This window comes from Cebus imitator, unplaced genomic scaffold (genome assembly GCF_001604975.1).
Source record: "Cebus imitator isolate Cc_AM_T3 unplaced genomic scaffold, Cebus_imitator-1.0 Scaffold50, whole genome shotgun sequence".
Taxonomy (NCBI): Eukaryota; Metazoa; Chordata; class Mammalia; order Primates; family Cebidae; genus Cebus; species Cebus imitator.
The window spans coordinates 8,399,492-8,419,888 of record NW_016107365.1 but is presented as its reverse complement, the minus strand read 5'-3'; the positions used below and the strand labels follow the sequence as shown (position 1 = coordinate 8,419,888).

Sequence of the window (20,397 nt, the reverse complement as noted above, 5' to 3'; positions counted from 1 at the left end):
AGTGTGGATCATTTCATGTTGGAAAAACAGGTAAAGACACTTTAGTCTGTGGTCTACTTTTACAATTTATATTTTTCTTTTTCTTTCCTCCTTCTCCAAAGACCATGTCCAGCAGTATGCATTTTCCTGACTTGCAGATTCTAGTCTGCTATAAAATGAGGACACCAGACACTGCACATATTGCTAGAATTGTGTCTGAGACTGAATAGGCCCTGAGTTAGTTTCTGATTGCATGGACTTTGTAGTGCCTATTGTGGGAACTGAAGGCATTTGTTTTAATTTGTTTGTTGGTTTGGTTTGGTTTGGTTTTTTTAGCCTGGCCCTTGGCTGTTCATCCCTTTGTCTCCTTCTGGAAGGCCTCCTGTTAGCTATTTGCCTCTCATTAGGCACAGAGCCCCAGGCTGCTTTCCATGTTCTTTTCTCCTGAGCAGCCTCCTCACCTGCTTGGAATGTCCAGTGTCAGTCACCTGGATTCTGCCCTCGTTCCCACTGTGTGCGGCCTGGTCTAAAGCAGGGCTGCTGCCCAGGACTCTGGAGGTTCGCAAAATGTATTTCACTTTGGCCTTGGAGCAAGTGTCATCTGCAGATCTGAAGGGGATCTTGTTATTATTGATTTATTAAGTATACATTCAATATTTGAAATTCTCTAAACAAATTGCTTCATGTTTGGATGTATTGAGTTGTTTTTGTTTCTGCCATTAAATGTTTTACTTTCCAGTTCTTCAGGAAGGATTGTGCTCGTCAGTGTCCTCATTACTTTTGTTTGTCTCTCTCTGCATTAAACACCCAAACACCAGTGAGATCCTTTAGAATTTGGCAAACTTCAGAGAACTCTGGGGAAATGAAACTGCCTGTCCACTCAGTTTGGTTTATCGATTTTTCTGAGTAACCTTAAAGGCATATCTTACTACTTAAGAAGTAGAGATTCAGTAAAATGTTGTTTCTGCTCCAAGGATAAAAATTGAGAACATTTAACTTGTATTATATACTTGGAATCATGAAGACAAATTCAAGTAGTTGATGTCTGCTGAAATAGAATGTGCACGCTTTCTCTGGCTTAACACTCTCTGAAAACCCATTGACCTCAATTTCCATCTTTCTCAGCATGCAAGTTGTTAGTACACCTGTTCTTTTGAAACCACAGTTCTGTTTGTTCCTGTGTGTTGATGGTATTTTCACTTTTCTCCTGCTGCTCTTGAACTTGCCAGACTCTCTAGCACCTGTGTGGTACTTTTCTCATCCATTACTTCTCTAGTGGCATTCCTGAAGGATAAACAGCTGTCTAGTAAAAATTATCTGGCCATGTTCAGTGGGTTTTAGGTCTGAAAGGGGAGCACAGTCCTTCCTGAAGAACAACTGGAAAGTAAAACATTTAATGGCAGAAACAAAAACAACTCAATACATCCAAATAATGTGTGAGTAAACTGTAATACTCCCTAAGGGTGCCAAAAAATTAGTTTGCCCAGAAATTCATTAGTCAAAAATATCAGACATTCCTAAAAATTAAACAATAGGAAACACAAGCAGAGTTTTAGTTGTTAAAAAGGACAGAACAAACATTTGGTACATTTACTCGGCTCACACATCAAACGTGGGTCTTCTGTGCTACTTGTCGGCGATTCTGAATATGAAGATTAAACCTAAGTTAGAGCACCTCAACATTTTGTACTTACCTTACAACTTCCATCTAAAGATCTCCAAGATCTGTAACTACTTATGTTTTAAATTACAGGAAAAAGTTGTTTCCCTGCCAATATGTAATAAATTAGGACACTGTTTTCCAGTTTCCGGTTCCATTTTAACTTGTAGAGAACAAACGTTTTCAATCTTTCAACAGACTTTAGAGTCTTTTCATCCTTAATAAATTTTAAAGGAGAGATAAAGACCCATTGATATCTTAGCATTATAAGCAATGGCATTAACCTCATTAAAGTGAGGAAATATTTACTACAACCTTTTATAACCTTTTTTCTTTTTAATCCTCATTCATTCCTGATTTTATCCTTTCCCTGTATCCATTTTCTTTTATCTCTGAATATTTTGGTGGATACATCAGTGTATTCGTCCATTTTCACACTGCTGATAAGTAAAAGGTTTAATGGACTCAGTTCCACATGGCTTGGGAGACCTCACAATTATGGTGGAGGGTGAAGGAAAAACAAAGGCACATCTCACATGGCAGCAGTCGAAAGCAAAATGAGAGCCAGGTGAAAGGGGAAACCCTTATAAAATCATCAGATCTCGTGAGACTTATTCATTACCACAAGAGCAGTATGGGGGAATCCACCCCCATGACTCAATTATCTCCCACTGGGTACCCCCTACAACACATAGAAAATATGGCAGCTACAATTCAAGATGAGATTTGGGCGGGGACACAGCCAAACCATATCAATCAGTTATTTGGTTCCTGGCCGCCAGTCGCACTCCACCAGAATCCTCCTCTTGCTGGCCCAGCTGGACAGTCTCCTTGCTGGTGCTCTTAGTCAAGATGTAAAGTCTGCTTAGCGTCTTAAGCTGGCAGTCAGAGCACTTATCTTCCCTGAATGCTGCAAGCCATTTTAAACCCCTACAGATAATCAAATGTGTATTTGAACAAATCTTCAGTTTCTGGTATTTAATTTGAATCCCAGACTATTGTTATAGTGTCTGTTCCTTTCATAATTGACGTCCTTTATTTAAACTAATGGGAACAGAAAAGAGTTGTCCTGGCTTTCCCCTAATAGTAACAACACCCTTCACAATTCATTGTGCTGCTGTGTTTCTCAAGAAATTACCTATAGAATAGAGAATGCAGGCTGGGCGTGGTGGCTCATGCCTGTAATCCCAGCACTTTGGGAGACCAAGGTGGGTGGATCACCTGAGGTCTGGAATTCAAGACCAGCTTGGCCAACATGGCAAAACCCTGTCTTTACCAAAAATACAAAAATTAGCTGTGCGTGGTGGCAGGCGCCTGTAGTCCCAGCTACTCAGAAGGCTAAGGCATGAGAATTGCTTGAACCCTAGAGGTGGAGGTTGCAGTGAGCCAAAATCTCACCACTGCACTCCAGCCTGGCTGACAGAGCGAGATGCCGTATCAAAAAAAAAAGGAAAGAAAAAAAAATAGAGAATGCAGCCTAGGAGGACTTTATGCTTAGAATACTTTCGTCTTGCAAAAACATGATGTTAATTCATATCCTCCAGATAGGAGCCTATTCTGCTCTCTGTACTTTGCTGGTGCTGATGACTAACATACATAAAAATAGCTAGTATTTATTTAGAACTACTTCTGTGCAGGCACAATATTAAGGCGGGTATTGTTATCCTCATTTCTCAAGAGGAAACTTAGGCTAGAGATTGAGTACTCACCCAACTCACAATGCTTTGCTCCTATCAGTTCCCTGCATTTCAGTCAAATTTGACATGTGGCTGTAGGGGTGATAGAGGAAAGTGATGATGGTCATAAAACATCATTTAGCTCAAGTTTTCCTTAACTTCTGGCGGCAGAGTATACCTAATGGTATAATTAAGTCTTTAATTAAGAAGCAGCCTTGACACAGTCACCCTAGTCTCAAATGTGTGATTGCATAAGGCCCTTGAGCCTCCTGATCCCTGTGCCTGGGCTCTGATCTCTCTGATGGTCACTTGGCTGGCTGTGTCCTATCCTTATGGTTTCAGCTCTATGAAGCCCCGTCATTGCCTGCCATGAATAGAGAGATCTTTTCTCTTTTTCTCACTCATTCTGCAAGGGCGAGAACTTTGTCCATCTTGTTTGCTGCCGTTTTCCCAGAACTGGTGTGGTCCCTGGAACATGGCAGCACTCAAGAAAGATGTGTTAAGGGAATGAGTGAGCTCTTTCTTCCAGGCCGGGACTAATGCTTTGTGAAATGCTCCCAATCAACCCTCTTAGACTCCAACATAACTGACCAGGAACTGGATTAGACAAACTATTCGGATATTTATGGGTTTGATTTACTTAAATCCTCACTGGGGTCCAGGAGCACCACTTGCCAGCACCTGTAGATTAAGCAGCAGTATGTAGAATGGCCAACAAAAAGTCAAGACCACAGAGTAGCTGGACAAAGGCTTAGAAAAACCAATGCAGTGACAACAGTTAATGTTTAGTGCCTTTAACCCCTATTTTTGGTGAGTAGCCTCTTCCTCATTTATTTGTTCCCCCAAATCATTGAGCCCTTCTCTGTGGGAGGTCCTGTGCTAGGTCTTGGAAATACAATGAGAGACTTTTTGCTCTTGAGGAGCAGAGTTCGTGGGGAAGACAAAACCATGAACAACTGATTAACAATAGACAGAGCTAAGTATAATAGAAAATGTGCGTATAAAATATAGCAGAATACAGATCAGAGATGAAGACCTTCTAGAGGACTAAGTGGCAGGTTCAGAGAAGATGTGATCTTTAACCCATGGCATTGTAGGCAAGCGGGCCAACATGTGCAAAGGCAAAATTAGCATGAGAGGGCATGATATATTCCAACAACAGGGAGAGGTTAGTTCTACATGACTGAAACTCAGGACACTTTTTGGGGAGGACAGGAGTTGATGCCCAAAAAGGAGGTTGGAGCCACATGTGACGGATTCTATATGTGGGCCTGAAGTTGACACTTTTCTTGATTGGAAAGCAATCAGGTCTTTAAACATGCATGTGGCCTGGTTAATTTTGGGTTTTACAAATACCTCTGGTGGCACCTTGAAGCAGTATATAAATTAGCCCAGGAGCCCAGATAGAGGAGTGCCTGACCCAAGGCAGTGGGCTGCAGAAGCGGGGATGGATTGGAAACGATTTTAAAGGTAGACTTGGCAGAATCAAATGCACATTCAGTCAGAAATGATTCAATGTAGTACAACAAGGAAAGAGTAGCCAGGAGTGGTAGTGCACACTTGTAGTCCTAGCAACTTGGGAGGCTGAGGTGGGAGGATTGATTGGGCCCAGGAGTTCAAGGCTGCAGTGGGCTGTGATCATGCCACTGCACTCCATCCTGGACAGCAGAGTAAGACTCTGTCTCAAAAAAAGAAAAAAAGAGGGAAAGAGAAAATTTGAGAAGGATATCGGATTGTAATTTGAATATCTAGGTAGATAATTTCTCCACAATCTTTTAGCAGGAGAAGATTGAATTTACCTAATTGTTTAGCTGACTACTAAGGCATATATTAGCACTCCAATTTGCATCTTAGTAATTAAAAAAAAAAAATCCAAAGAATCAACCATCAACAAGCATGTACTTTTCTGGGACAAAGAGCTTTTCTATATTTGAAATGATATTGCCTACTCATCTGTCAGTCATGGTTGCATTGGGACCATGTTCAGAGAGATGTCCAGGCCTGGTACAAGGCTGCTAGAGCCTTCCTTGCTTTTCCTTTTGTGATCTTTGAGCCAGGGTGGAAAGGATGACTAGGGTAAGCCCAGGCTGAAGCATCCACAGGGATGATCGGGTACAGATGATGTTTCAGGGCAGCCCTCCATGGCCAAGCCACACATTAAATTGTATGGGGAGTAGTTCTAAAAATTAATACTGTTGTCATGGTTTCATCTTAATTTTTATCAGCTGGATATGGATGAGGTTTCATTGTCATATATTTAATGTTATTGCTCAGATCTTTGGCAAACCAATGTTTTTCCATGACTTTTTGACAGTTATTTTTGTTCAATAATGAATAATAAAGTGAGATTTATGGTCTGTATATGATAACGTTTGTCTTATTTTGACATTTCTTTTCTAGACAGCAAAGGCCTTATAATTAGATTTTCCTTGTGCCAAAACATTGCGGCAAAACCATCTCCCTGAAAAAATGTGTCTTTGCTTCCTTTAGGAGCTGTTGTCATCTTATTTTGATTTGGAAGTTTTTCCATGTGTCAGTCAGGAAATAAAACAAAAATTTCTCTTGAAAATGAATTCTTAACAAGAAAGAAATTAACTTTTGCCAAAAAATAAAACTAGAAGGGAAAATGAGAAGAAACATGTTTGAAATGTTGATGGTTACATTGTCTTTTTAAATTTTAATTTATGTCAAACTTCAGTGAGCAATACAGGAAACTCCCTTTTCTATCTTGTTTCAAAAGAGCTTATTTTATTCTTGTTGTTACTCTGACCAGTTTTATGTTGAACTCTTTGAAATACCCAAGAGACTGAACTAGAACTCATGGATTGCCCCCTATTTCTCATATGTTTAAATAATTAATGGCCTCAGTGGATTCTGCCCTGTTGCTAAGTGGCAACCATAGGCCAGGTGCCATCTGTGGGGGTACAAGGACAGGCGAGGCTGAATTGCCCTTCTGAGGCCACATCTACAATTGGTCCTATGCCCGGAGAGTCTAGGAGAAGTTGCAGGTGTGTCCTTTGAAAGTGCTTTCTCTTTGGAGTGCTCTTGAAAAAAATAACTGTTGATAGAATCCTTACTGTTAATGGCAAAACATCACAAAGAGCTAATTGCAAAAACAGTCACACTTGCTGCATCCGTGGCCTCCCCTAATGATATGTGGAAACACCTTCCCTTTCCTACAGTAGCAAAAGTAGCCAAATTCTCTCTACAACCTGGAAAATTTTTCTGAGTTGTAACTGAAGAGCTGCTCCTAGAGTCAGATTCCAGATCCAGCCACCCTGTCCCCATCATCTCCACTCTTATTTCCACCACCATCTTCATCCCACACTTTTCATTGAGCACTAACAAATATGTGTAGCTGCAGGACACTATATAATATCTCAGAGAAGTGTATCTATTTAAAACAGAGACAACAGGCTTCTAAAGTATTGAGCCACCATTACTTACAGCAATCCAGACAACAGTGAAATAATTATTCTGTCCCATCCTTTCTTGACACCACGGGGAGAGTGTAGATATTTCTTTCCAGTGTATTTTGGTCTCACATGAACAGTACCTTCTTCTAAGTTTCAATACATTGGTTATGGGTGACTGATACTCTGTACAGTATCATAAGCATGGAGGAATTTCTTCTGTCTACTGATGGTGACCTTTTGTTGTTTTGAATATACAGGTCTGCTCAGCTTCAATATGAAATGGAATGTGTATTTCATAAACTGGCCTGAGTGAATGTTTGGGCCTTGAGTTTTTGTCGAGAAATGATATGGAGAAGTTTGAGGAAAGGTTCTTGTAAGTCCGTGGTGTCAAATGATGAGATTGTCTGTCACTGACCCAAGTGTTGGAGAATTGTTTCCTCACCTGATCTTAACTAAGACTCTTTTCTACTCCCTTTTAAGAAGCATAGAAAAGAACTGAGAACTGGTGTGTTAAGGGCTCCACCAAAATCTCCTTGGCAGTAGAGCCCTGAATTTCTTCCTCACCAGCAGCAAAGCCTTCTCTAAAAGGAATTGCTATCATCTTGAAATAACTTCCTATGTACATCCTTAGGAAGAGTGTACATTTTGCTGAGGTTGACGGTACTTGTGGTTTTCATCAGGAAGTGAAAGTTTATGTGTCGTACGTATGTGACCCCACTCTGCGCTAGGGATGATGGGAGTGTGGTGCTCTAGGGGCAGAGGCCTGGGGTGTCACACAGACCTTATTGGAATCCTAGCATTGTCGTCAATTAGCTGTTTGGCTTCTTCAAACCTCCTTTTTTAAAAAAGTAGCAAAATGGTTATAATACTAAACTATTTGGATTGTTGTAAATATTAAGAACAACAGCAGTTGCAGTTGCTACCATTTATTGAGTACTTAGGTTGTGTCGGGTACCCTGCCAAGAAATGATCATAAGCAATGTCATTTCATTTTCACCATAATAGATGAAGTAGTGCTATGGTTTGGATGTGGTTTGTTCCCACCAAAGCTCATGTGGAAGTCAGTGCATCTTGGGAGGCAGGGCCCAGTAGGAGGTCATAGGGGCAGGTCCCTCATGAATAGATCAGTGCTGTTTCCCAGGAGTGAGTTCTCACTCTCAAGGAAATGGATTAGTCCCCATCAGAGTGGGTCATTATAATGTGAGGTTCTTCCTCCTCTTTGGTCCCTCTTTACCTGCACCTGCATCTCCTTCCATTTCTCTGCCATATTATGATGCAGCACAAAAGCCCTCACCAGCAACTGATCCTAGTGCCTAGCACTTGGACTTATCAGTCATCAGAACTGTGAGCCAAATAAACCTCTTTTCTTTATAGATTACCTGGCCTCAGTATCCTGTTATAGCAACAGAAAATGGATTAAATCAGTTAGGGATTGTTATTTCCACATGAAGACAAGGAAACTGAGGTGGTATATCACCCCTGGCCACACAGCTAGTGAGTGTCTGGCCTCAGGCCCCTATTCCACGTCTACCAACTCCAGATTGTATGAGAGATAATGCAAAATCAGAGTCATTCCTGGTGCAGTCAGTACTTAAAAAATGTTCATGCTCTTTCATCCCAGGTGCATCCTATAGCTTTGATAGAGCTCTGATTTCTTAATAGATTTTTATATGTAACACTCTATACAGCAGGAGGTCTGTGATACTGCCCTTATGTGGCTTGTTTGAATAATAGTGTTTGTTGTTGTTGTTTTAATGTTTAATGCAAAATAGGTGTTATTTAAAATGTGTCTACAAAGTCACCTAAATGTATGGATACTTTGGGAGTTTATATGATTCTGTAACCTCAGTATATAAGAAATAGCATCTTTCCTTTTCTACTGTTCACTTTATTTTTTAATTAATTTAAAAAATTTTTAAAATTTATTCTTATTTTTAATATATATATTTTATTGTACTTTAGGTTCTGGGGTACATGTGCAGAACATGCAGGATTGTTGCATAGGTACATACATGGCAATGTGGTTTTCTGTCTCCATCCCCCTGTCACCTATATCTGGCATTTTTCCCATGTTATCCCTCCCCAACCTCTCTACCCTCTTCTGTCCCTCCCCTATTCCCCCTGCAGCAGACCCCACTGTGTGATGCGTTCCTCGCTGTGTCCATGTGTTCTCATTGTTCAACACCCACCTATGAGTGAGAACATGTGGTGCTTGATTTTCTGTTCTTGTGTCAGTTTGCTGAGAATGATGGTTTCCAGGTTCATCCATGGAAACAAACTCATCGTTTTTTATGGCTGCATAGTATTCCATGGTGTATATGTGCCACATTTTCCTTGTCCAGTCTGTCATCGATGGGCATTTGGGTTGGTTCCAGGTCTTTGCTATTGTAAACAGTGCTGCAATGAACATACATGTGCATGTGTCTTTATAACAGAACCATTTATAATTCTTTGGGTGTATAGCCAGTAATGGGATTGCTGGGTCAAATGGAATTTCTATTTCTAGGTCCTTGAGGAATCGCCACAATGTCTTCCACAATGGTTGAACTAATTTACATTCCCACCAACAGTGTAAAAGTGTTCCTTTTTCTCCACATCCTCTCCAGCATCTGTTGTTCTCCAGATTTTTTAATGATCGCCATTCTAACTGGCATGAGATGGTATTTCAATGTGGTTTTGATTTGCATTTCTCTAATGACCAGTGATGATGAGCATTTTTTCATATGTTTGATGCCCTCATAAATGTCTTCTATTGAAAAGTGTCTGTTCATATCCTTCACCCACTTTTGAATGAGTTTGTTTGTTTGTTTGTTTGTTTGTTTTCTTGTAAATCTGTTTTAGTTCTTTGTGGATTCTGGACATTAGCCCTTTGTCAGATGGCTAGATTGCAAAAAAGTTTTCCCATTTTATTGGTTGCTGGTTCACGCTAATGATTGTTTCTTTTGCTATGCAGAAGCTCTGGAGTTTAATTAGATCCCATGTGTCTATTTTGGCTTTTGTTGCCAATGCTTTTGATGTTTTAGTCATGAAGTCGTTGCCAATGCCTATGTCCTGAATGGTTTTGCCTAGGTTTTCTTCTAGGGTTTTTGTGGTGTTAGGCCTTACGTTTAAGTCTTTAATCCATCTAGAGTTAATTTTAGTGTAAGGTGTCAGGAAGGTGTCCAGTTTCTGCTTTCTGCACATGGCTAGCCAGTTTTCCCAACACCATTTATTAAATAGGGAATCTTTTTTCCCCATTGCTTGTTTTTCTCAGGCTTGTCAAAGATCAGATGGTTATAGGTGTGTGGCGTTGCCTTCAAGGCCTCTGTTCTGTTCCATTGGTCTATATCTCTGTTTTGATACCAGTACCATGCTGTTTTGATTACTGCAGGCTTGTATAGTTTGAAGTCGGGCAGCATGATGCCTCCAGCTTTGTTCTGTTTGCTTAGAATTGTCTTGGCTATGCAGGCTCTCTTTTGGTTCCATATGAAGTTTAAGGTGTTTTTTTCCAGTTCTATGAAGAGGATCATAGGTAGCTTGATGGGGATAGTGTTGAATGTATAAATTACTTTGGGCAGTATGGCCATTTTCACAATATTGATTTTTCCTAACCATGAGCATGGAATGTTTTTCCATCTGTTTGTGTCCTCTCCTATTTCCTTGAGCAGTGGTTTGTAGTTCTCCTTGAAGAGGTCCTTTACATTCTTTGTTAGTTGTATTCCTAGGTATTTTATTCTCTTTGTAGCAATTGTGAATGGAAGTTCATTCTTGATTTAGCTCTCTTTAAGTCTGTTATTGGTGTATAGGAATGCTTGTGATTTCTGCACATTGATTTTGTATCCTGAGACTTTGCTGAAGTTGCTTATCAGTTTCAGGAGATTTTGGACTGAGACGATGGGGTCTTCCAAATATACAGTCATGTCGTCTGCAAATAGACACAATTTGACTTCCTCCTTTCCTAATTGAATATCCTTTATTTCTTTTTCTTGCCTAATTGCTCTGGCTAGAACTTCCAATACTATATTAAATAGAAGTGGTGAAAGAGGGCATTCTTGTCTAGTGCCAGATTTCAAAGGGAATGCCTCCAGTTTTTACCCATTCAGTATGATATTGGCTGTGGGTTTGTCGTAAGAAGCTTTTATTACTTTGAGATATGTTCTGTGGATACCTAGTTTATTGAGAGTTTTTAGCATAAAGGGCTGTTGAATTTTGTAGAAGGCTTTCTCTGCATCTACTGAGATAATCATGTGGTTTTTGTCTTTGTTTCTGTTTATGTCGTGGATTACATTTATAGACTTGCATATTGAACCAGTCTCGCATCCCCAGGATGAAGTCTACTTGATCTTGATGGATAAGCTTTTTGATGTGCTGTTGCAATCAGTTTGCCAGTATTTTATTGAAGATTTTTGCATCTATGTTCATCATGGATGTTGGCCCGAAATTTTCTTTTCTTGTTGCGTCTCTGCCAGGTTTTGGTATCAGCATGATGTTGGTCTCATAAAATGATTTGGGAAGGAATCCCTTTTTTTGGATTGTTTGTAATAGTTTCAGAAGGAGTGGTACCAGCTCCTCTTTGTATGTCTGGTCAAATTCGGCTGTGAACCCATCTGGACCCGGGATTTTTTTGGTTGGTAGGCTATTAATTGCTGCCTCAACTTCAAATTCCTCAACCAATAACCTTGTTATTGGTCTATTCAGGGTTTTGACTTCTTCCTGGTTTAGGCTTGGGAGGGTGCAAGTGTCCAGGAATTTATCCATTTCTTCCAGGTTTACGGGTTTATGTGCATAGAGTTGTTTGTAATAATCTTTGATGGTAGTTTGTATTTCTGTGGAATCAGTGATTATATCCCCTTTATCATTTTTTATTGCATCTATTTGATTCTTCTCTTTTTTCTTTTTTATTAATCTGGCTAGTGGTCTATTTTGTTGATCTTTTGAAAAAAAACAGCTCCTGGATTTATTGATTTTTTTGAAGGTTTTTTTGTGTCTCTGTCTCCTTCAGTTCTGCTCTGATCTTAGTTATTTCTTGTCTTCTGCTAGGTTTTGAGTTTTTTTGACCTTGCTCCTCTAGCTCATTCAATTTTGATGATAGGATATCAATTTTAGATCTTTCCTTGCTTCTCCTGTGGGCATTTATTGCTATAAATTTTCTTCTAGACACTGCTTTAAATGTGCCCCAGAGATTTTGGTACGTTGTGTCTTCATTCTCTTTGAAGAACACCTTTATTTCTCCCTTCATTTCATTGTTTAACCAGTCAACATTCAGGAGCCAGTTGTTCAGTTTCCATGAACTTGTGCGGTTCTGAGTTAGTTTCTTAATCCTGAGTTCTAATTTGATTGCACTGTAGTCTGAGAGACTGTTTGTTATGATTTCTGTTCTTTTGCATTTGCTGAGGAGTGATTTACTTCCAATTATGAGGTCAATTTTACAGTAGGTGGGATATGGTGCTGAGAAGAATGTATATCCCAAATCCCCAGAAGAATATTTCTGTGGATTTGGGGTGGAGAGTTCTGTAGATGTCTATTAGGTTTGCTTGGTCCAGATCTGCATTCAAGTCCTGGATATCCTTGTTAATTTTCTGTTTCGTTGATCTGTCTAACATTGACAGTGAAGTGTTAAAGTCCCCTTCAATTATTGTGTGGGAGCCTCAGTCTCTTTGTAGGTTGTTAAGAACTTGCTTTATATATCTGAGTGCTCCTGTATTGGGTGCATATATATTTAGGATCGTTAGCTCTTCTTGTTGCATTGATCCTTTTACCGTTATGTAATGCCCTTCTTTGTCTCTTTTGATCTTTCTTGGTTTAAAGTCTGTTTTATCAGAGACTAGGATCGCAACTCCTGCTTTTTTTTTGTTCTTCCTTTGCTTGGTAAATCTTCTTCCATCCCTTTATTTTGAGCCTATGTGTATCCTTGCACGTGAGATGAGTTTCCTGGATATGGCACACTGATGGGTTTTGCCTTTTTATCCAGTTTGCCAGTCTGTGTCTTTTGATTGGGGCATTTAGCCCATTTACAATTTTTTTTTGAGACAATCTCACTCTGTCACCAAGCACCAGGTTGGAGTGCAGTGGTGCAATCTTGGCTCACTGCAATCTCTGCCTGCCACATTCAAGCAATTATCCTGCTGGGACTACAGGCATGCGCCACCATGCCTAGCTAATTTTTTTGTATTTTTAGTAGAGACAAGGTTTCACTACATTGGCCAGGATGATCTCGATCTCTTGACCTCGTGATCCACCCGTCTTGGCCTCCCAAAGTCCTGGGATTACAGGCGTGAGCCACCGCACCCAGCCAGCCCATTTACATTTAAGGTTAATATTGTTATATTTGAATTTGATCTTGCCATTTTGATGCTAGCTGGTTGTTTTGCCCATTAGTAGATGCAGTTTCTTCATTGTGTCAATGCTCTTTACCATTTGGTATGTTTGTGTAGTGGCTGGTACTGGTTGTTCCTTTCTGTGTTTAGTGCTTCTTTCAGGAGCTCTTGTAAGGCAGGCCTAGTGGCGATGAAATCTCTGAGCAATTGCTTGTTTGTAAAGTATTTTATTTCTCCTTTGCTTATGAAGCTTAGTTTGGCTGGATATGCAACTCTAGGTTGAAAGTTCTTTTCTTTAAGGATGTTGAATATTGGCCCTCACTCTCCTCTGGCCTGTAGGGTTTCTGCCAAGAGATCCGCTGTGAGTCTGATGGGCTTTCCTTTGTGTGTAATGCAACCTTTCTCTCTGGCTGCCCTTAGCATTTTTTCCTTCATTTCAACCCTGATGAATCTGACAATTATGTGCCTTGGGGTTGCTCTTCTTGATGAGGAATATCTTTGTGGTGTTTTCTGTATTTCCTGGACTTGAATATTGGCCTGCCTTGTTAGGTTGGGGAAGTTCTCCTGGATAATATCCTGAAGAGTGTTTTCCAGCTTGGATTCATTCTCTCCATCACATTGAGGTACACCTATCAAACGCAGATTAGGTCTTTTCATATAATCCCATATTTCTTGTAGGCTTTGTTCATTTCTTTTCACTCTTTTTTCTCTCGTCTTGCCTTCTCATTTTATTTCATTGAGCTGATCTTCAATCTCTGATATCCTTTCTTCTGCTTTGTCGATTCAGCTATTGAAACTTGTGTAGGCTTCACGAAGTTCTTGCGTTGTGTTTTTCAGCTCCATCAGGTCATGTATATACTTCTCTAAGCTGTTTATTCTCGTTAGCATTTTGTCAAACCTTTTTTCAAGTTTCTTAGTTTCTTTGCATGGGGTTAGAACATGTTCTTTTAGTCAGAGAAGTTTCTTATTACCCACCTTCTAAGCCTGTTTCTGTCAATTCATCAGACTCATTCTCCATCCAGCCTTGTTCCCTTGCTGGTGAGGAGTTGTGATCCAATGGAAGAAGAGAGACATTCTGGTTTTGGGTGTTTTCATCCTTTTTGCACTGGCTTCTTCCCATCTTTGTGGATTTATGTACCTGTGTTCTTTGTAGTTGGTGACTTTCCGATGGGGTCTCTGAGTGGACGTCCTTTTTATTGATGATGAAGTTATTTATTTCTGTTTCTTAGTTTTCCTTCTAACAGTCAGGCCTCTCTGCTGTAGGACTGCTGAGCTTCACTCCAGACCCTGCTTGCCTGGGGATCACCTGCAGTGGCTGCAGAACAGTAAGGGTTTCTGCTAGTTTCTTCTTGTGTTATCTTCCTACCAGAAGGATATCCACCAGATGTCAGCCTGAGCTGTCCTTTATGAGGTGTCTCTTTGGCTATGCAGGGGTTGGGGAGCTGCTTGAGGAGACAATCTGTCCTTATAGGAGCTCAAGTACTGATCTGTGAGCTCCATTGTCCCATTCAGAGCTGCTGGGCAGGTACGTTTGAGTCTGCTGCAACAGAACTCATAACCGCCTTTTTTCCCTAGTGCTCTGTCCTGGGAAGGTGGGACTTTATTTATACGTTCCTGACATGCTGTGCCTTTTTTTTCAGAGATACCCTACCCAGCAAGGAGGTAGCCTAGTCACAGTCTACCAGCAGAGGCGTTGCTGAGCTGCCGTGGGCTCTGCCCTGCTACTGTGTGAACTTCCTTGCAGTTTTGTTTATAGAGGTATAGTTAGAACTGCCTCAGTAATGACAGTCTGCCTCAGTAATGGCAGACTGCCTCTGTAATGGCGGATTGTCTTGGTAATGGCAGACTGCCTCGGTAGTGGTGGACTGCCTCGGTAATGGCAGATGCCTTTCCCCCCACAGAGCTAGACCATCCTGGGTCCAGCTGTGCTTGCTGTGAAACTCTCAATCCAGAGCGTTTCAGATTGCTGGCCTTTGTGGGGGTGGGACTTGCAGAGCCAGACCACCTGGCTCCCTGTTTCAGCTCCCTTTTTTTCAGTTGAATGGGTGGCTCCATCTCCAGGCATTCCAGGTGCCAGTTGAAACGGCCGTCCAGATTTGTGTGAGTTTTTGTGCAGAGACCCGCTGTGCCGGCTGAAACAGCTGTGCTGGAAACTAGTGGTGCTTTTCAGCCTGGGAATCTCCTGGTCTGTGGGCAGTAATAACTCATTTAGAAATGCAGTGATCACTCACCCTCTGCATTGTTCTCACTGGGGACTGCACTTCAGAGCTGTTCCTATTTGGCCATCTTGGATCCCTCCTCTGAACCTGTTCTACTGTCCACTTTAATGTTTCACTTTGAGCCTTCACCTGGCTGGTAAGATACTTAACTTCACTTTCTCTAGTAACTTCTACCCTGTCTTTGCCAAAGTCGGAAGAGAAACCTTCTCTTCCCTGGTATTGTACATAATGAAGCTTTATTTCACCATCCTGTCAAGAAGGGAAGAATTTTTCTCACAATTATTTTTTCCAGCCAATTCTCTGTTTACAGAGACATTTATCAACCACTGGAGAAGTACTCAGCTTTCACACTTAAGAAAGAGATATTATTGCCAGGAAGCAGAATGTTAATTCATTTTCCACTTTAAATTCTAGAATTTTTTTTTTCCAAGAGAAAAAGAAAAAGGTTAGTTTTTGTCCCAACTTACCAGGAGCATTAAGTCACTAAGTGAAATTCACTTAGTTTTCTCTTCATGTATGGGGAGGGTCCCGGCTTCCATGGACTCATTTTCCCATGCTACACAAAGTAACACACGTGTATTTAAAGTTTATGGATTATTTGGCATAGGGATCTCTCCAAAGTGCATGTCATCAGGGAACTGCCTCATTTTTCAATGGCCTTTTCCATGGAGGATTTGGAGGTACATATGCATCACACTGGGACTTAGTTATGACTGGGTAATGAAAGGCAGTGTCAATGGGAAAAGGGAATTTAGTGTGGGAAAGATAAGGAATTTCCTTTTTTATTCTTTAAGCACCAATTTAATAACACTGTACATAGAGTCTCTGTTGTTAAATGTACTTAAGGGTTAACATCATCCTCATGCCAAGACCTACCTGTGTTTCAGATAATGGAGGGCAGACTTTGGCAGGAGGCAATAACTGGCCCCTTCGAGGAAGGAAATGGAGCCTGTGGGAAGGCGGCGTCCGAGGGGTGGGCTTTGTGGCAAGCCCCTTGCTGAAGCAGAAGGGCGTAAAGAACCGGGAGCTCATCCACATATCGGACTGGCTGCCAACACTTGTGAAACTGGCCGGGGGACACACCAATGGTACCAAGCCTCTGGACGGCTTCGACGTGTGGAAAACCATCAGGTACATCCTGCCCTTTTTCCTCCCAGGACAGAAACTCCAAGAGCAGCCTGACTCCATTGAGCGAGAATGATAGCTTTTGTGTTAAAATGATAGTTCAGCTTACAAATACATGATTTCTAAGAAAAATAAAAATGCCTTTAGAGATATTGTAAGTATATGTATTTTTAAATTATGAATTTGAGATTGTAGGCCTGTGTTGTATGTGAAGAACAAGATTGTCCTCAGCCTGTTGCCCTCCATGGAAGGTCTTTGAAGCTGAGTGGTTTTGCGTAGAAGTAGGCTAGGGTATTGTTAGCTTCCTGCAGGGGTTCGGGGGACTTGTCCTGTTGCCTACTAGAAGAATGGAAGACAAAACAGTGGGGAAAGAGCTGGAATAGGAACTAGGGATATGTTTAGTTCCATTTATTAACAAGTATCTAACAAGCACCTACTATGTGGCACACCCTGCTCTAGATACTGAGAAATTAGAAATGAACAAGCCAGGCAAGATCCTGGCTCTCAGGGAGCTATGTTCTAGTCGGGGCAGAAAGGTGTTAGACAAACGAACACACAGATGAGCAAGATGACTGCCAGTGGTGATAAGTACCATGAAGGCAAAGAAAGCAGTGTGTTGTGATAGAGAGAGCCGGCAGATGTTAAAGGGATACATCAGGGAGCAGGACCCAGACTCAGGTTTGGAAATCATGGTGGTCTTTTTCCTGTTTAACCCCCACAGTGTAGAGCAATAGTTCCCAAGGTTACGAGGCACATAACCTTAGAAGAGCAAGATGTTCCCTTGGAGTACAGAAAGAAAAATTCAATTTTGTGTTTGTATTAATATCTAATTTCATCTTATCCTTTTTAAGTATATGTTTTATAAGACACATAATACATCAGTAGACTTGTACGTAAACTTAATTTATAAATGAATATGCATATATTGGAGGTATTATTTTTATAATGACAATTGTCTAGTGCAGTGATTTTCAACCTCTGCTTGGGGTTACCACTCTGTTTGGGAGTAGCAGCTGATTGACTGTCCCCTACTGGCCAGGGGAGAGGACTTCCTCATGCCATCTCTTCATCCCATTCCAGGTGTCCCAGCTCAAGAACAGTAGGGTTCAGGTTTCTAGTTGTAGGAAATACACAATGGAGTATTTAGGCGTAAAAAGCCGTGATATATTTAACATGCCCTCAAATAGTTCCGAAAATTGTGTGTGTGTGTGTGTACATGTGTACAGAGAATTCAAATGGACTGCAAAATTAATAACTAAAAGAAGGTAAGTAAAGTGCATAGGTATTTTTTTGTTATATCTTATTTTTGCAACTTTTTGTAAATCTGAAATTATTTCCGAATATAAGTGTTTTAAAAACAGGAAGTTCTGACAGCACTGAAGAAGACCAACAACTGACTGGAACCAAATAGCTGCTTCCTTCTGTAGATGAAGTATTCACCCTTCAAATCTTCAATTTCTATTGCTCCCAAGTCCTAATACAGGGCCACTGCACTCTTTTATGTTACCTACCTAGTCTCTGTAGGCATTTAAGTTTATAGTCCATGCTGAACATAATCATGGTATTCAACACTCTGGAAATACCATACTTTAACCATTCTCCAGTTGCAGGATATACGATTTCTTAACTTTTTATATTATCATTTTTTCTGTAATTAATAATCAATGTTAAAAAAATAGTAGCGTTCAGCAGCCTACAATTATTTTTTACAAAGGAAGTTTGATAGTTCTTCAAGTTTTAACATTAAAGTTTAAAGTCCCATGAGTTCAGGAATGGATAGAAGAAGAGTTCAGCCAGGCCACTCAACCTCTTACAACATGGAGTCTATCAGTTTCTCTCTAATAGGCCTCATCCAGAAGGGTGAGACTAGGGAAGGTCCTCATCTCTTACAAACCCAAAGGAAAATCTGATTTCATTAACTTTATAACCTTCTTTAAATTATTTTGCAACTCAAAGTTCCATGTTTTCCTTGGAGAATATATTAAATTTTAAAGATCACTTTTCAAGCAGCAACATTTATAGCATTGGGTAGCCATTTCTTCACCATTTCTAAACAATATTTTAGTTCTTGTAAGTCATATTATTTTCATATTATTTGTAAATCCTCACTAGCCTCAAACTGTTTCCTCTTCCTGCCTGAAAAGTTGATTTGTCAATTTGGAGACAATGATCAGTTTATGATTTTCCATTTCAAGAACACTCAACAGCATTCTAGTCACAGAAAAATTAATGCCACTGAACAGCTAAGCTGAGAAACAAACAGCAATAAAACCTTTTCTCTCACTAGAAATTTTGAAACTTTGAACTCATTATTTGCTCGTTCATAAGAGATGACTTCTTTTCTTTTTCTTTAGAACATTTCTGCCTGTATCCATGATCTAAACTTGATGTGTTAAATTTAAATTTAATTTCCCTGAGTGTAATATATGTTATTGTAGATAATTTGCAAACTACAAAAAATAAAAATAATCACTCAGATCTTACCTGGAAACAACTACTATAAACATTTTGTCATATTTCCTTAAAATTTTTCTTTTCAGCATTTTTTTTACTACATCTTTTTTTCCTTATTTAACAGACCATTGGTTTTAGATTGTGTTATCCAAGAAACTCACTGCAAACAATATTTCAGTAACTGCATAGTCAATCACATGGATATACCTTGATAGACTTAATCGTTCCCTTGACTTTCTTTTTTAGTTTTTTAAGACAATAACTCTGAAATGAACTCTTTCTACATGAACTCTTTGTCTACATTTTGGATTTTTTCCCTTAGATATAAATGATTTGAAATTAAATCACTGAGCTAAAGAAACTGACCAATGTTGGGGCTTGAAAAATAATACCCCAAAATGGAGGCCCCAGAAGCAGCCTCAACAACCATAGTTTTTCTCTGACCTCTTTCTGCCCTCTTGTCTCTCAGTCTCATTTTTTCCTGAGGCAAACCACAGAAACTAGAATCCTTCTTCCCCACGACGGGTCATAGAAACCAGAACCCCTTCTCGCCAGGGCTAATCATAAAACCTAGAAATGTTACTCTCATTTTCCCTTTGCCCTATTTGTGTAAAAAGTGGCCATAAAAAAGTTATCTGGCCTACCTCGTTTAACTGTAGGTCATAAGACTCCCATTCCAGAGCGGGTCCTCCCCTACACCCAGAAGGAAGGAATGCATGCCCAGAGAGGCCAAGAAGAATCTAGGCAGACAGACCTTGCTGGGTTTCTCCACTCAGGCTGTTAGTATTGGAGCACACCCTTTTGTCCATTTATATTTCTACACAGCTATCCATACTTTGTTAAACCTACACATAAAAATGAACAATTTCCTCTATATCTTTGGGTCTTCTAAAGACTCCCATATATACACATTAAATAATTTGGTATGCCTTTTTTCCTGTTATTCTACCTTTTGTGAGCTGATTTTTCAGTGAACTTTCAGAGGGCCAAGGGTGGCTTCTACATTATTTTAAAAGCATTTGACACACATTACAAAATTGCTTTCTAAAAAGCCAGTACTAATGTGCTCTTATTCCACAGCTGTAGAAAATGCTCATCTTCCTCATAGCTTTTCCTTATAAAGATTTTTTTTAAAATCTTTGCTAATATTATAGACAAAATGGTCTTGTATTAACTTGATTTATTATTATTATGGAGATTAATGTTGAACTTTTTATATTCCATTTGTATATTCTCTTTTGAAAGCATTCATTCCATGTGTTTTTACACTTATTTTACTGAAAAGTGGGTGTTTTCTTATGAATTTGTTTGCTCCTTTATGTCAGGTTTTTTGACTGTTGTATTTCTTGCAAATATTTTTCCTGTTTTATTTGTCTTTTTATTTTGTTGATATCTTCTACAGGGATGTCTTTCCCACATTTATTTATCAATGAAATGTTTTTCTCTTGCTTTTTTGTCCAGAAAGCTTTTTCTCAGCTTCAAATGTGTTAAATATCTATATTTTCTGCTAAGTGTTGTGATTTTATTTTCTTCCATGTATTTTTTTTCTTTTTCCTTTTTTTTTTTTTTTTT

General features: G+C 39.8%; 1 protein-coding gene across 3 annotated transcripts in view; it reads left to right on the top strand.

Moving 5' to 3' along the window:
* ARSB (arylsulfatase B) overlaps positions 1-20,397 on the top strand; it is a 206,152-nt gene that overhangs the window by 100,111 nt on the left and 85,644 nt on the right. For all 3 annotated transcript variants that reach the window (XM_017527710.2, XM_037738193.1, XM_017527711.2), the window contains exon 5: positions 16,134-16,377. In XM_017527710.2, the coding sequence (XP_017383199.1) occupies positions 16,134-16,377 (244 nt within the window). The remainder of the gene's footprint in view (positions 1-16,133; positions 16,378-20,397) is intronic.